Source organism: Phyllostomus discolor, chromosome 12 (genome assembly GCF_004126475.2).
Source record: "Phyllostomus discolor isolate MPI-MPIP mPhyDis1 chromosome 12, mPhyDis1.pri.v3, whole genome shotgun sequence".
NCBI classification, from domain to species: Eukaryota; Metazoa; Chordata; class Mammalia; order Chiroptera; family Phyllostomidae; genus Phyllostomus; species Phyllostomus discolor.
Genome location: NC_040914.2, coordinates 28,110,903 through 28,127,506, shown reverse-complemented (window position 1 = coordinate 28,127,506; position 16,604 = coordinate 28,110,903). Strand labels below are relative to the sequence as shown.

At 40.6% G+C, this 16,604-nt stretch overlaps 1 protein-coding gene across 6 annotated transcripts; it reads left to right on the top strand.

The window, feature by feature from the left end:
* The first annotated feature begins 3,296 nt into the window (after window positions 1-3,296).
* LOC114511022 (zinc finger protein 583) lies at window positions 3,297-16,562 on the top strand. Of its 6 annotated transcripts, XM_036012733.1 has the most exons (6): window positions 3,343-3,537; window positions 5,002-5,102; window positions 7,730-7,812; window positions 10,353-10,479; window positions 10,758-10,856; window positions 13,532-16,562. In XM_036012733.1, the coding sequence occupies exons 4-6, from the start codon at window positions 10,446-10,448 to the stop codon at window positions 15,007-15,009; spliced, it is 1,611 nt and encodes a 536-aa protein (XP_035868626.1). In that variant the 5' UTR covers window positions 3,343-3,537; window positions 5,002-5,102; window positions 7,730-7,812; window positions 10,353-10,445; the 3' UTR covers window positions 15,010-16,562. The 6 variants fall into 6 exon arrangements, with proteins under 6 accessions (XP_035868625.1, XP_035868626.1, XP_035868623.1 ...); XM_036012732.1 differs by lacking the exon at window positions 7,730-7,812 and having other exon boundaries at window positions 3,297-3,423; XM_036012730.1 differs by lacking the exon at window positions 7,730-7,812.
* Window positions 16,563-16,604: the final 42 nt, after the last annotated feature.

Sequence of the window (16,604 nt, the reverse complement as noted above, 5' to 3'; positions counted from 1 at the left end):
CAGTGGGCAAGAGATTCAACTCTGGAGCAGAAGAGATAGAAGACATGATATCACAGAGGCTATGAAGCCCCATGGAACCAGCCAAACAAAGAGACTCTAGACCCTGGGCTAAGACCTGGAGGAGATAGGGTACGATGGTGCCCACAGGAGGTCACTAGACCATTCCAGGCTTGTGCTGGGGTAGACATTTTCAAGAGATAACTACAAGGAATGGAATTAACATCAGAACTTCTGGTCAGTCCTATAGGCAGAGCATCAGGCCTAACTAGGAACAGATTTGAGCAGGACCACAAAGCATGGCATAACGAGGCTGAAGGTGAGGAACCTGAGGTCCAACAGTAAGGGCAGGTCATTTGTGGCCAGGCAGTGTGACCAGACTGGACTCGGATCTCAGACCCATAAACTGGGTTGTCTCCTCTGCTTATCCTGACCTATGGGACTCAACTACATTTCCCAGAAGTGACCATGGCTCCAAGCCAGTGATCTACCTCTTCCAGTGAATGTCCACCTCAAGTCTAAGGATGGTGGCAGAGTTGTTGAAAAGGGGTTGGATTCTTACAATGCAGGAGGTTGAGCTGGGGAATTTTGACTGCCCATTTGGATAAGCAGAAAAAACCACAAGGAAGACTGGGTGGAGCACACATAGCCTTTATTACTCATGGGAACCACCAATGGACTGCACCTCCCTGAGTCAGACTTGTTTTAATGGGTCCCAGACAAAGGGGGCACAGTCTTGCAGTGTACGCGTAGAAAGAAAAAGGTCAATAGGCAGTCACATGACAAGAAGGCACTCCCAAAATGAAATAAGAAGGGAATTAATAATCTATTTCCAAAACAATACACATTCCTTCTGGCCTGGGGGCTCTCTGGCCAGCTTCCCATTAGGGGTGTTGGAAGAGCCATTAATTATCCAGCTCAGCCCCACAATTCTGTGTATATTTTAAAGTGGAGCTGACAGGATTTGCTGATTGGGTGGAGTAGGATGACAAAGAGCAGTAGTCGAGGATAACTCCAGGGGTTTCTGAGCTGAACAACCAGAAGAATAGTAACATCAGTGGGATAAGAAAACCTGGAGAGGAGTACATTTGGGGAGGTAAGATTGGGCGTTTGGTTTGCAATGTGACAGACTGAAATGTCTGTCAGATGTACAGGTAGAAATATGGAGTGTCGTTTTAGGGGAAAAGTCTGAACTAAAACCTTAAATTAGGAAATGTTAGTTTCAGATAGATAAGTCATAATTGAGAACTAATGATGTTGAGCACATTTTAATTTGTATATCTTCTTTGGAGAAATATTTATTCAATCCTTCGCCCATTTTAATACTGTTGTGTTTTTATTAGTCACTTTGTGTTCTTTACATATTCTAGATACAAGTTCTTGTTAGCTATCTGAACTGATTTTTGACAAAGGCACAAAAGCAATATAATGGAGGAAGAATAGTCTTTGAACAAACCATGCTGGAACCATTAGAGATTCTTCCCCCACCCCCACCCCACCCCACCCCCAAACAAAACTTTGACCTCAAACTTACTTACAAATATTGACTCATAATAGACCATAGACTTAAAATTGCTCCATATTAAGCCATGAAAAACATAAATGTATTGCATCTTCATTGTGCCTATTAAGGGCAAAATAAATGGGTCTGGCTCTCAGGATTCCATATTCTCTCTCTGCTGCTCAAGATTATGTAATTAATTACTAGATTAAACTTAGATACAGTGGGAGACATCTGTTTGCTCATTGCCAATTTGAAATTGATAAATATGGTTTTATGTAAATCAAAGTTAAGTTTTGATTCACTTTATTGCCAAGCTTTGTAGAGGACTCTGCCAACAGAAACTTAAGAGAGACAATGTCTGAAAATGAAAAATTTTGCCACAAATCTTCAGGCCCTTTCCTCATATATTTGTGAAATATGGAAAAGGCTGCAAAAACCTGGTGGTCTACTAATATGTCTCACCTTACATAAAATTTGTCTATATGGTTTGGAAAAAGCAAGGGGGAAGATAACCAGAATTTCATCAAACACAAAACCAACTATCAATTTTGTGGATTGTATTCCTTTAACTTTTTATTCATAGGAACAATTTTCTAATATTGAATCTTAATGTAATTATAACAGTTTTGTTCCTACTTAAAAAAAAACAAGCCTAAGATATATTTTCACATACTACTTCATCAGTTTTTCATTTTATAAATCATAGTTTTCAGATTACTTATTTAATCATTGCTCTACTTGTAGCCATATTGTTTATCTCAGCAACTTATTACTATATATAAACAGTGCTTCAATTACATTTTTTACTTCCTCCATATAAAAATCCCCAGATCAGCCCTGACTGGTGTGGCTCAGTGGATTGAATGACTGCCTGTGAACCACAGGGTAGCTGGTTTGATTCCCAGTCTGGGCACATGCCTGGGTTGCAGACCAGGTCCCCAGTAGGGGGCGCATGAGAGGCACACATGGATGTTTCTCTCCCTTTCTCCTTCCCTTCCCCTCCGTCCCTCCCTCAATAAATAAATAAATAAATAAATAAATAAATAAATATCTTTAAAAAATTCCCAGATCATGTAATGCTTTTTGTCAGTGGTGACTTTGGTGGGACAAGTTATCTTGAAGCACTTAAGTGTACAACCCAATTTTGGAAAAGCTGAGACATGAATGGAAGATTGAACTGGCGGTAGGAGTTTGTAAAATATTTTCAAAGACGTAGGTTCATTAGGAATAAGAGGGCATTACCAAAAGAATGATGAACTAAAAGAATGAGCCATAAACTCCGCTACGTTTTTCCTTGTAACACGTATCACTCCCGAATACACATCAGTATCCTTTTTTTTTCTTTTCTATTGAATTTCTCCCACATTAGAATTGGGGTATTTTTTCGTGCTCACAGTTGTGTCTTTAGCGCCTACGACAGTGCCAGGCAAAGAGGCGCTCAGTAAATGGCTACGAAGACAGGGAGGAGAGAAGAAGAAACAGAAAAAGGAAAGAAATCCAGGACAACCTGAGGTCTTAGACACTCGCAAACCCTCCCGAACCCTTTTCTCGCAGGCTCGCCCACTGCGCTAGTGCATCACAACCCTGTTCGTCGCGCCGTCCAGTGCTCGTACAGCCCCTGGACACCTTCGGGCACCTGAGCAAGCTGCACCTGCGCATTCCCGGCCGGCCTGTCTGGGCTTGGCAGGCCTCGGTGGGAAGGAGGTGTGTCCGGAGGCCTGAAAAGGCTGGGTCGCATGGTACTTCCCGAGGGCAGAGGAGCATGGCAGAAAACCCTGGAAAAAGAAGGTGGCCGGACCACCTCTGCGGCGCCTCAGGCGAGCAGTCCCAGAATGCTCTGCGCCGTGTACCGACCTGGACTCCATTTCCCAGCGGCCACCGCGGCCAGCGCTGGCTGCCCGCCCCAGCTCCGCTGCCCCTTTGTGAGTCCACTAGTCTACCCCGGGATCGAATTCCTTCCCTGGCTCGCGGGGATGCTGGGCCTCCGGCCTCTGCCCGCAGCGCGGAGGGAGGTGCCGATCTCCCGGCAGGAGGCGGTGAGGAGTCCCGGGCGGGCGGGCGGGCATGTGAACGGGCCTGTCACCGCGCAAGGGAAAAAAGTGGGACCAGGGGCGATCATGTGTAAGACAGCATCACTGTGTGTGTGCGTGTGTGTGCGTGTGTGTGTGTGTGTGTGTGAGCGCGCGCGCGCGCGCGACAGCGTAAGGCCTTGTCACTGTTTGTGAGAAAATGTATGCGACCCTGCCTGTAACAATGAGTGGGCAACTGTGCGGCCGGGTGTATCGTCACGTGAGACCGCGTAAGAGTGTGTCCTTCGGACTGTGACACTTTGTGTGACACTGTATGTCAGTGTGACAGCGGGCCCAGAGTGGCCTTGTGGGGCCAACTCTGAGGGCTGCAGGGGAGCTGCCAGCAGAAGACCTGTGGTTTGTGCGGTATGGGGACGCTGGTGCCCCAGGGTTGGGGACAGCGTTGAGATGAAGGGGAAGAGATGCACAATCATCCGAGAAGACAGGGAAGGAGAGGAGGAGACATGGAGCAGCCCCAGTCTTAGGCTTGGACAGCAGAAGTCCAGGCCGCTGGAACAGGAAGTGGGGGGACCCACTGTGTGCTGTTCCTGAAAATAAATGGCGTGATGACTGACATGGATGGATCAATCACAAAGGACGTCCAGGCACTGTGCTCAGTGCTTTATATGGATTGTCTCCAGGTTGTGTTGACCACTGATAGGTTAGAGGTCCCATTTTTCTGATGATGAGAAAACAGGATTGGAGTGTTTGGAAACTCCAGGGAGGTTGAAGAGCTAGTAAGCAGTGGTGGATTGGGTGTTCGAGGCATTATGATCCCCAAATTAGTGTTTTTTTACAGTAAGTAGGCTGCAGGTTAGTGGGAACTAACTCTTGATTAAGGGGCTTCAGTGACTGTTCATGTGTAGTCTGACCCCCGTTTCTCATGAGGAATTGACCAGAAAAGTAGAGATTGGTTTGCAGGTGCAGTTAGTCCTAAGCCAGGACCAGAAGCTCTGTGTCCTGACTCTGGTCCAGTGTCCTCCAGATCACATGACCTCTCTGATGTCTGCTATGTGTGAAGATGCTTTCTCAGAAGCAGTCACTGTGTAGCATATCTCTCATCTTTGTAGACATTTTTCAACATCAGCATTTGGTGGAAAGATTAAAAGTTGGACCTGGATTCCAGTTGGGCTCAATTGCTTATTACCGTGAAGCCTTGAATACTGTCATGTGTGAAGGTTGGGGGGTGGTGATCTTTACTTGGTAATGCCATTCTGAACCGTTGATACTGTTATTGTTTATGATTATAAGAGGAGCTGACCTACGCAGAGAAAGTTTATATTGGGTTCTTGAGCTTTAAAGCACACAGGAAAAAGAACTGTAAATTTAGACAGCAGTGACAGATTCAGTGACACCTCTATGTCTATGGTGGGAGGAGAAGGACAGGGAGGTTTCCAGGCTGGCGATGCAGGGTTTCTTTCTCCCCCTCAGCTCTGTCTTCTCCAGACTCTGTCCTCCTGCCAGAGAGGAACCTGAAGCAAGAAGACAGAGAACCTGTCATAAATTCTTAAGTTCTTAAAGCCATGTCCAAGGTAAGGAAGCATTTCTTCTCCCTTCTCTGAAATGCCTCATTTTTCAGGTGTTACATGAACATTTTGGTTTTCTTCTGAAACTCCCCAGCCTAATGAAGTCCCATTCATTAGTGACCTGATCCTCATGCTCTTCAGTCCAGTAAGAGGAGGTCGCTAAGAGCCCCGTGAGCTCCCTCTCTCTCTTAGTATTTTCATTCTCATTCAAGAAATAGTTTAGCACCTCCTTGGGTTAGGAGCTCTGGAGAGGGGAGGGAAGTACTCCTTCATTGTAGGGACTTAATTCATTGAGGTCAAGGTGTTCATTCAGATATAACCAACAGCTTGGAGCTTTTCCACAGGCCTGGGTTTGATCAGAAGGCAAGATAAGGGCTGCTGGGTAGTCTTAATCACAGCACCGGGTAAGGTCTCCTGCTCAAGGTAATTTTGAGGAACTGATGTGTTTGGTTGTGAGTAGTAAAACATGGGTCAGCTAGCATGGGGATTTTTTCAGGCATGCTGTGGGCTTTGAGTAGGATTACATGAAAGTAATGAGGTCCTGTTTTAGGGACATCCTGAGTGGTGGGCAGTAGGTAGTATACTCTAGGTCATCCAGTTAAGATTAGTGGAATTAATATGGAAAAATAGCAGGAAATGTTTAGTAAAAGAATAATAATAGGGAGTACTTGAATCCACATTTAAAAATGGCTACATACATCTTTAACTGTAAATAGTTTGGAATGGCAGCCAGAAGGAACAAGTGGAAAGATTGGCATATGTCTAGAAACATATGCAAGTATAAATAAAAACGGAAAATACTGTCCTGGCTGGTGTGGCTCAGTGGTTAAGTGCCGGCCTATGAATCAAAGTGTTGCCGGTTCAATTCCCCATCTAGGGCACATGCCTGAGTTGCGGGCCAGGTCTCTGGTGAGGGGTGCACAAGGGGCAACCACACATTGATGCTTTTCTCCCTGTTTTTCTCCCTCCCTTCCCCTCTCTAAAAAACAAATAAATAAAATTTTTTAAAAAAGAATGGAAAATACCAATTCATTCACTAAACATATAATTATTAAAGACTTATTGTACCAAGTGCTGGCAATACTGTGGTAAATAAAAACAGACTGCCTTTGTCTCTGTGGAACTTAAGCGTCTACTAGTTTGTATATGATACTATAATATAATGATGTTAAATCAGAGAAGATGGGATGGGTTATTCATTTAGAAAAAAACTTTCTTTCTTACATTGTGTAAGTTCAATCTAAAAAATAAAGCCACACAAACTGCTGGATGAAAATATAGAGGATGGTTGTAAAGAGGAAGATGAGCCAGAAGCAGAAATCAGCACTGGCCAGTGGACCTTCTTGTGACGATTGATGATAGACAAGCTCCACACGTGGCTACGGAGCACTTTGTGTGACCAAGGAACTGAACTTGTAATGTTAACTCATTTAAATTTAACTGGCTACATGTGGTTAGTAGCTGGTATAATGGACAGCACAGATATGGGCTTATCAAATGATGAAGCCAGGAAAACTGGCTCTAAGGCCCTATGTGGTCCAACCCCAGGGTACCCCAGACCTCATTTTCTGCAGGTGTTGACACCTGTCTGCTCCCGTCATGCTGGTCAGCTTGCTGTTCCTCAGACGCTCCAGGTTCTTTCCTGTCTCTGAACAGATGCTGATGTGGCCTGCTCTGCTACTTTCTTTAGATTCTTGTTCAGACAAGAATAAACCTCTTTATTTAGGTTTATCTTGATCATCTTATCTAAAATAAATACCCCTGTCACTCTCAGTCACCTTTTCTTGTTTCTTGTCAGAGCAGTTAACGCTATCTCACATTGTATGACCTTTTATTTAATGTCTTTCTCCTCTGTTAACATATTAACTCCACAAAGGGAGGGACTATATTTTGTCCATCTTTGTATTCCCAACTCTTACAACTGTGTAGGTAGTACAGGGTGGGGCAAAAGTAGGTTTACAGTTGTATGGAAAATAATAAATAATAATACAAGAATAAACTCTGTTTCACACACTCACAACTATAAGCCTACTTTTGCCCCACCCTGTATATGCCAAATTCACCTGTGAATGAACAAAGGAACGAGCCCATGGAGGCTAGAGCCAGCTACCTCTCCTCTGCTGCCCGCATTGGTAATGGAAGGAGAAAGCAAGGATATGATGGGTAGACCAGATAGAGCCCGTCACTCCAAAGTGCTGTGTCTGGGATCCTGCCCTGGACCTCCTGAGCCACAGTCTTTGGTAGTGGGGGCCCAGGAAACCACATTTTCACTGAGTCCCAGGATTATGTTAACACTCATTTTTTGAGAACCCCTGCCTTTAAAGCTTGTATGTAAAGTGTGCCTTTGTAAGCAGCATTCTGATGTCTGGTGTTCTTCCCATCCCATGCTCACAGCTGGGCTCTTGGGTCACCCTGGGTGCCTCTCACAGTCCCTGTGTCTCCCCACAAAACATTGGTTTTGAAAATTCAGACTGATAATCTTGATTTTTAAATTAGTATTTAGTACATTTTCATTCAATGTAATTAGTGATGCATTTGTGTTTAAGTCTACCATACTGCAGTTTGTTTTCTATTTATCCCATCTGTTCTTTTCCTTGATTTCTCCTTTTTTGGCCTTCTTTTGGATAAATCAGGTATTTTCCCTATATTATCTTGTTAACTGTACATTATTCTTTTAAAGGCCACTCTAGGATAATATGTATCCATTACTCACTAGGTAATAATCCTCTTTCTTCCTCCTGTAATCTTTCTATAATTAGCACTCTTACCACTTCCTGAACAAAATAAGACCCCTGTAGTGGTTTAACTCCAAGATAACATATTAGTAGTAGATGTTATCTATGGTTTATAGGTACTTTTTGGGCCTCTTAATTTCTTCCTGTGTTTCCATGCTTCCATTTCCTCTCATTTTTCTTCTCCCTGAAACCCACCTGCTAGTATTCCTTTGAGTACAGGTCAACACTTGACTCCTGGCCTCAATTGTTGGGTCAAAACAATGTAATTTAAAATGTTTTTGAGGTTAAATAATTCTGGGAAATCCTAGTCTCAAGGGAGAGAAAACATCTAGAAATTTATTTTAAGGAAATAGACACTGCAGAATTGGAGTGAAAAATTAAGATTCATATAACTTGAAAGTAATAAAGAGTTTAGTATAAATAAGATATGGCATGTATATACCATGTGATATTATCCATCCAACAAAACATATAAGTAAATGAATACATATAGATGAACATAGATATGTCTGTGTAAGGAAACATTTAAACAAATACATACTAACTAAATTTTGATTGCTTCTAGGAGGTAGGATGATGTGGAGGGTGGAGGACTTCCAATTCTTTAACTTAAAAAGGGAAAGAATTCACTGAAGGTAGAAATACTGAATATCATTTTTTTGCACTTCCTTAATAATGACAAAATTGTATGCAAATTCTGTTTTCTCTAACCAACATAAATATAAAAATATTTGAAAGGTAGTCATGTCTCATTGGCCAAGATAAAAATGTCGATAAGACAGTTGAAACCTAGAATCCATTAGTTTGTATGGGCAGCTAAAAAAATGTCTTTAAGAACTTTATCTAGCAAAACCTACCTCACCTCTATCTACAGAAGAAATTATGTGTGAGGAACACTTTTCTTGCACAAAATTTTAAAGAGTTTGAATTGAAAGTCTGAGTTTTAATAGTTGATGGTTGACAGTGCCTCACCCTGCCTAGCACAAGGTTCATCTTTTCAGACCCAAGTTCCCTTCCTTCCTTGAAGCCTTTACTCACCTTTCAGATTTCCCTGGATTATACATGTTTTAGTGGTGGAAACTGATGCATGTAACTGATGTTGATGAGAGTCATATTTTTGCTTCCCCTATAGGCTATAGGCATTAGTGATTCATATTTTGACTAATTTTTCCATTAAAAATGTTTTTGTGTGAAATTACTGATGTGCCTAAATAAATCTTCAGTGGGAGCATTACTCTATAGAGTCAGGGAAGAATAGGAGTGATGTTTGTATTTGACAACCACTGAGGCTGGGGAATACACCAGAACTTATTCCAGCTGGGGTCCCAGAGGCCATGCTGTGCCAGGGCTGCCCCTCTGCTGCTGGACTGAGGGGAGATCAGGCATGGCTGTCAGCCAGACTCAGTGCAGTGGCTGTTCACCAGCCTGTGGGGTGGTCGTTCAGGGTTTGACCAGTTGGTTCAGCTGTCCAGGTATGTCCTATTGAGTGTCATTTGTCTGTCGGCCCAGCTAAGAGTAGGCATTGCTCTGTGACACATCAGACCTAAGAACCATGAATGGAACCATCCAGCAAGCCCTGGTAAGTCTGGAGCAGATGGAACTCGTTAGGGAGATGGCCCATTTTGAGTTTTTAGGGACCAGACTAGGTCTTGTCCCACACTACAAGTAAGATCCGTAGTTCAGCACACAGCAACAACTCTCACTCATTAAACATGAGAAGTTGGGTGTGTCCCTCAAGTGAGGGTGGTAGGTATTTTTGATCACTTCATAATCACATTGGAAATATTCAGTATTTGTTAATTAACAGTGTTTAAAATTGCCATTATTTTGTCTCTTAGGTAGCATGATAGGTTACCAGCTGTCATTGAAACTCAGTGGGGTTCTCAAGAGCTGTTAGATAATCTTCTGTTTCCCGTTTGTTCTCTGTGATGGCTTACGTTTATTTAAATTATATTTTGAAACATCACTATAAGAATTGTTTACTATTTTATTACATATTATAAGCATCAGTAGCATAGAGTGATGTGTGTGTATATATACATACATCCTATTGTTATATCCGGAACATTCCACCGTAGAGTTTGGGAAAATGCTGGTTTAGACCACATATATCTTGGAAGGCTCAACTCACAGCCTCTGTCATCCTTGAAGCCTTTCTTCACTGGCCCAGTCCAGCCTTATTTTCCATATTGAGAAATGCTCTAGCATTTAGCATGAATAACATTATTTTCCTCTTGATTGTTAATGTTGTTACTTCTCATTTTTGTGTGTCTTACAAATCTTTTCTCCATCACTAGAGACTATGAAATTGTACACTTACCATGGCAACATCAAAATTAAGCACAGAGAAGTCATCCAGCAATTATTTGATATATGTTGTTCAGAATTCAAGATTAACTACTAGAAAATTGCACTAATGTGTAATATTTCTTTCTGAAAGATAGATGATTTAGCTCTTCAAACTATGCATATATGAGGGTAAGAACACTAGTTGGACAGGAGTATGTTTATTTCATTTCAGGATTTGGTGACATTTGGGGATGTGGCTATAGATTTCTCTCAAGAGGAGTGGGAATGGCTGAATCTTGCTCAGAGGAATTTGTACAGGAAGGTGATGTTGGAGAACTACAGGAACCTGGTGTTACTGGGTAAGGTCTCCCGTAATTCAGAATCTGCACATAGGGCTGATCTCTGGCCTAACGTTTGAGAAGCCTCTAATATAATTCACTGAATTTTTTTGTTGCTCCTGCAAGTAGGCTGAGTTTTGTAGAATTGGCAGCTTCATTAGACTATTTCTGCAACTTCCTGTTCCACATTCTTCAGAACACTTCTTCCTTAACTCCCTCTATAATGCCCTTACCTCCTGATGACCAGGAAACTTGATCTGATTAAGAGCCTAGCTAATGGCCGCTTTATTTCTTCCAAGCAGGAGTCTCAGTTTCTAAGCCAGAGGTGATCTCACTGTTGGAGCAAGGAAAAGAGCCCTGGATGGTGAAGGAGGTGGAGACAGGAGGCACATACTCTGGTGAGTGAGAGGACTCGGGAGGTGAGTCCACTGCAGGAAAACAATCTCTGCCATTCTGAAAGGTTCCATTGTGTAACTGATACCTTCTGGGTAGCTTTTCAAGTTGCTTCAGGCCTGGGACAGGCATTGAGGTGTCTTTAGCATGAGCTCCTCAACTTACTCTCCTTGTGTATATTCTCTCACACCTTACTGTCTTCTCTGATAACCTGTCCTGTTCTCTGGGTCCAAAGGTCACAGGGTCTCTTTGTCCTTGCCTTTTACTTTTGCATAAGTTGCTCCATCACATTTAAAATATCCACATACAGCAATGCCTCTGCTTTTCCTTTTTTAGTCACTCATTTCTTTTAGATTAAAGGAAATTATTTCATTTATTTATTCATTACTCTTTTACTAGTAGCATTGAGCATCTTTTCATGAACTTATTGGCCATTCTATATATTTCGTGAAGTGTTTGTTCAAGTTTTGGCCCCTGTTTTAGTGGGTTGTTTCTTTTCTTCAGTTGCAAGAGCTCTTTCTTGAGATATACCTTTGTCATTATATGTATTCCAGTTGTGGTTTGTGTTTTTGTTTTTCTACTGCTGTCTTTTGAGCATCCAAATTTTTCAATTTTTTAAAATTCCAGTTTATTAATTTGTCTTGGTTGGTGCTTTTGTGCCATATCTAAGAAATTCTTGCTATTCCCAGGTCACCAACATTTTCTTCCATGTTTTTCCTAGGATTTTACATTTTGGTTTTTACATTTAGGTGCATGATCCATTGAACTAATTTTGTGTCTCATGTAAGATAAAGATTGAAGTTCACTCCCCCCCCCTTTGGATATTCGGTTGCTACAGTACCATTTGTTGTAAAGACTTTCCTTTCCCCGTTATATTGCCTTGGGACCTTTGTTGAAAATCAGTTGCCCATAAATGCTTGGGTCTGGTTCTGAACTCCATTCTGTCCGCCTGATCTAGATGTCTGGCCTTTCACCAATACCACACTGTCTTGATGGGTGTAGCTTTCTAGTAAATTTTGATATCAGATACTTCTGTTTGTAAAATCACTTTGGCTATTTTAGACCTTTGCACATTTCCATATAAATTTTAGAATGAAGTTGAAAATTTCTACCCCAAAATTTTGATTTGACTTATGATGAAGCTATACATCAGTTTGGGGGAGAATTGACATGTTAACATCATTGAGTTTTCTGACTCACGAGTATGGTTTATTTAGCCATTGATAGTCTTCTTTCTCTTAGTAATATTCTGTAGTATCCAACGTAGTGGTCTTAAATATCTAAAAAAAGGTTTTATCTGTTTATTTTTTTGTGTGTTATTGTAATAGAAAGCTCCTTCTTCCCATTGTTTGCTGCTAATATGCAGGAATGTAAAGTGATGTTTATCTTAACTTTATATTTTATAGTCTTGCTAGATTCATTCAGTAGTTATTCTAGTAGTTGTTTTGTAGGATCCTGAGTGTTTTCTGCATAGACAATCATGTTATCTGCTAATACATTGTTATTTGTGATTCTTATGTCTCGTTTTTCTTGATTTACTACAATAGCTAGGGCCTCCTGTACAATGTTGGATACAATTGGTAAGAGCAGATATACTTGCATTGTTCTCAGTCCTAAGGGGAAATGTATTTAATCTTTCACCATTAAGTTAATTTAGTTTGCTTCGATTTCCTTTATTAGTTTTAGAAAGTTCCTTTCTAGTCCTGGCTTGCTGCTGAGAATTTTTATTAATACATTTAGTAAATTAATAAATCTTTCTACATTTATTAAAATGATATATGGTTTTCATCTTTAATATGTTAATATAGTGATCATTGATTGGTTTTCACATATTAAACCAACCTTCATTCTTGGGATAAACTATACTTGGTCATGATTGTGCTTTCATATTTTTTGGATTTGATTTGCTATAATGTTATTAAAGGTTTTCCATGTATGCTCATGTGCTACGTTGGTTTTGTGAACCATGATATGAATTTTGGTTTTATTTTGAAAGTGGTGGGAAACCATTGGGAAATCTTGAGATGAATAGGTGATTGGATTTGGGAAGGGGAAGGGGAAGGCAAATTAAGGTCTATGGCAGGTTAATAAAATAAAATAATTTGATACTAAATTACTTCTGTACGAAGGCACCTCAGCTTCAGGAATTAACTACAATTTTACATTTGGTTGGACTATATCTCATAGAAAATGATATTCAGGAAGATCTTTCTCAGACTGCAAAGGTTTAATCATAGAGTTTCATGTACAGCTGAAGGTGATTAATAATACCTGGTGTGTGTTTGGGTCTAGGAATCTTATGGAGGTTTTTTAGCCACACTGATATTATGAAATGGGTTTTTCTAAAGATAATGAACATATCTTGAATGCAGGATAAACTGAGGCAAGAGAAGAAGAGTGCTTGGAGACTGTCACATTAACATATATATAAAATGATGATTGTGATTTTAAATAACCTCTTCAATTTTTAATTTTTCTGGTAGTTACCTTATTGATTATTTATGCTTAATTTATGTCCTTAATTAACTTTCTTAAGTTCTTGTTATTTGTAATATCATACTTTTTAGACTGTGTTTAATGGCTTTTAAATCTTCAAACTTATGTATTTTATTCAGTGATTGTTTAAAAAGTTCTCTGCTGCTGCATAAACACAAAAGATTTTTTTCTTACTATCTTTTAGATTGGGAGTATGCATTTAAAAACAGTGAATTTTCATCAAAGCAAGTTATTTATGAAGAATCATCCAAAGTAATGAGAATGGGAAGAAGCCATTTTAGTTATAATCTTGACTGTTCTAGTGTAAGAGAAGACTATAAAAGTGGGGACTGGTTTAAGAACAAGTTGGAAAGTAAGGAGGTCCATCCTAGTCAACTGATCATCACTCATAAAGAAATCCTCACTGAAGATCAAACTAATGAATACACTAAATCTTGGCAAAGTTTCCACCAGGATGCAGTATTTGCTATAAAACAGGGTTTTCCCACCAAAGAAAGAGTACATAAACATGAGCCACAAAAGAGAAGTTACCGAAAAAAATCTGTTGAAATGAAACGTAAGAAAGTCTATGTAGGAAAGAAACTTTTGAAATGTAATGAGTGTGAGAAAGTCTTCAACCAGAGTTCATCCCTTACTCTTCATCAGAGAATTCATACTGGGGAGAAACCCTATGCCTGTGTTGAATGTGGGAAAACCTTCAGCCAGAGTGCAAACCTGGCTCAGCATAAGAGAATACACACTGGGGAGAAGCCCTATGAATGTAAGGAATGCAGGAAGGCCTTCAGCCAGAATGCACACCTTGCTCAGCACCAGAGAGTTCACACTGGAGAGAAACCTTATCAGTGTAATGAGTGTAAAAAAGCCTTTAGCCAGATTGCCCATCTGACTCAGCATCAAAGGATCCATACTGGAGAGAGACCATTTGAATGTATTGAGTGTGGTAAGGCCTTTAGTAATGGCTCATTTCTTGCTCAGCACCAGCGAATTCATACCGGAGAGAAACCTTATGTATGTAATGTGTGTGGGAAAGCCTTCAGCCATCGTGGTTACCTGATCGTACACCAGAGAATTCACACCGGAGAGAGACCATATGAATGTAAGGAATGCAGGAAGGCCTTCAGTCAGTATGCACACTTAGCTCAACACCAGAGAGTTCACACTGGAGAGAAACCATATGAGTGTAAAGTGTGTAGGAAAGCCTTCAGCCAGATTGCATACCTTGATCAGCATCAGAGGGTCCATACTGGAGAGAAGCCCTATGAATGTATCGAATGTGGGAAAGCCTTTAGCAATAGTTCGTCGCTGGCACAACATCAGCGAAGTCACACTGGAGAAAAACCTTACATGTGTAAGGAATGTAGGAAAACGTTCAGTCAGAATGCAGGCCTTGCTCAGCATCAGCGAATTCACACAGGAGAGAAGCCTTATGAATGTAATGTGTGTGGGAAAGCCTTCAGCTACAGTGGCTCTCTCACTCTGCATCAGAGAATTCACACTGGAGAGAGGCCCTATGAATGCAAGGACTGCCAGAAATCTTTCAGGCAGCGTGCACACTTGGCTCATCATGAAAGAATTCATACTATGGAGTCATTCTTGAGTCTCTCCTCTCCCTCACCCTCCATGTCCAGTCAGTTGCCAAGACCTGTAGGTTTTATCTCTTAAATATGCCTTGAATCTCACTCCTTTAATCATTTTCACCTTTGTCCAGTACACAATAATCTACTTGACATGGACTATGGAAATAGCTTTCTAACAGGTTTCCAGTATTTGCCACTTAGTCAGTTGTCCACATTGCAGACAAACTTGTATTAAAAATAGTTTGATCATATCTCATTAAAACCCCTCAGCGGCATCCCATAGTTCTTAAGGTTAAAGCACACATTCCTCAAAATAGCCTAAAAGACCTTCCTCCAATACCTTGTTCCAGTCTACCTTAAAAAGTCCCATCTCGTGCCAATATCCACCTCATTCTTTGGAGACTTGTCCAGAATTATAAACTCATATTCCAGCATCAAGTAGATCTTGGTTCTAATCTTCGCTCTTCCATTTTTGCCCTCTAATTTTGGAGAAACGTTTTGTCTTTCGTGAGCTTCAGTTTTATTTATGTTATGGGAATAATAATGGTACTACCTCGAAAGTTAATGGGAGCATTAAGTGAGATGATGCATGTGAATTGCTCAGCAGAGTGCCTGACATAAAGCATTCACTCAGTAAACATTAATGTAAAATAAAACGATACCATGCTATACAAAGAAGACATGATCATTTTGACAATGATTAGCTGAGAAATAAAAGCAGCTCAGGACTCAAGAGGTTGTAAAGATTTCTGATTAGGAACAGTGGTCATTGTTGTAAAGGTGGGTGACCAGGGAATCTTATACAGCAGGACTGAGGTTAGAGTACATGATAACACAGAGTTAGATGGTGGCTTCTAGTTCAGCTTGAACATACAGGGATATGACTAACTTCATTACATGGTTCTAAGAAGCCAGCTTTTAAAAATCAACTTGCGGTAAGTAAAATTTACTGAGACGTATTTTTCATTTACAAAAGACAAAATAGATGCTTAAAAAAAGAAAACTTGAAAAGGTCAACCAAAGAAGACTGAAAAATAAAGTCTAAGTTTGACCCTTGCTCCTAATTCCCTGTGAATGCATTGTATTACATCTGTCATTTAAAATGGAATTCCTGATAGACAGGAAAGGAAACCAAAACTATAGATCAATTACTCACGAACTGCTGCCCACAAACATGTTTGACTCGGTGCATCAAGCTTAGAAGAAATATGCATCCCTTTAGGTGGGCATGTGTTTTCCAGTTACCACAGTTCAAACCATTCCCTGTTCCCTTATATCTGACTTGTTTTACACTTTATATTACTTCCTGACTCTGAGAATGCAATCAATGCATTAACCAACTCACATGAATACAGGTACAAAAAATGATTAAAACAGAATAAAAGACTTGAAGAAACACCCTTCTGGAGGGGGAAGACTCAGTATTACACAAGTGTTAGTAGGTCCCAAATGAACCTATAGATTCCTTATACCTAACAAAAGCCTAAGAGTTTCTTAAAGCTTGAAAGATTATGTGAACATATACATTCATACAGATATACATATAAAGGAAGTATATCATAAAGGTGATATTTCATGCCAGTGGCTTAACAGTAGTGGTAAAATTGACTCAGCTCTGTACAAAACAACCCCATCATTCACTGGAGTGACAGCAATCTTCCTAAACACGATGTGTATCCA

Excerpts from the sequence above, each read along its gene's own strand:
- LOC114511022 (XM_036012732.1), top strand. Across the intron at positions 10,480-10,757 it reads CAGGAACCTGGTGTTACTGG|CAGGAGTCTCAGTTTCTAAG; the intron begins GTAAGGTCTCCC and ends ATTTCTTCCAAG. Across the intron at positions 10,857-13,531 it reads GACAGGAGGCACATACTCTG|ATTGGGAGTATGCATTTAAA; the intron begins GTGAGTGAGAGG and ends ACTATCTTTTAG.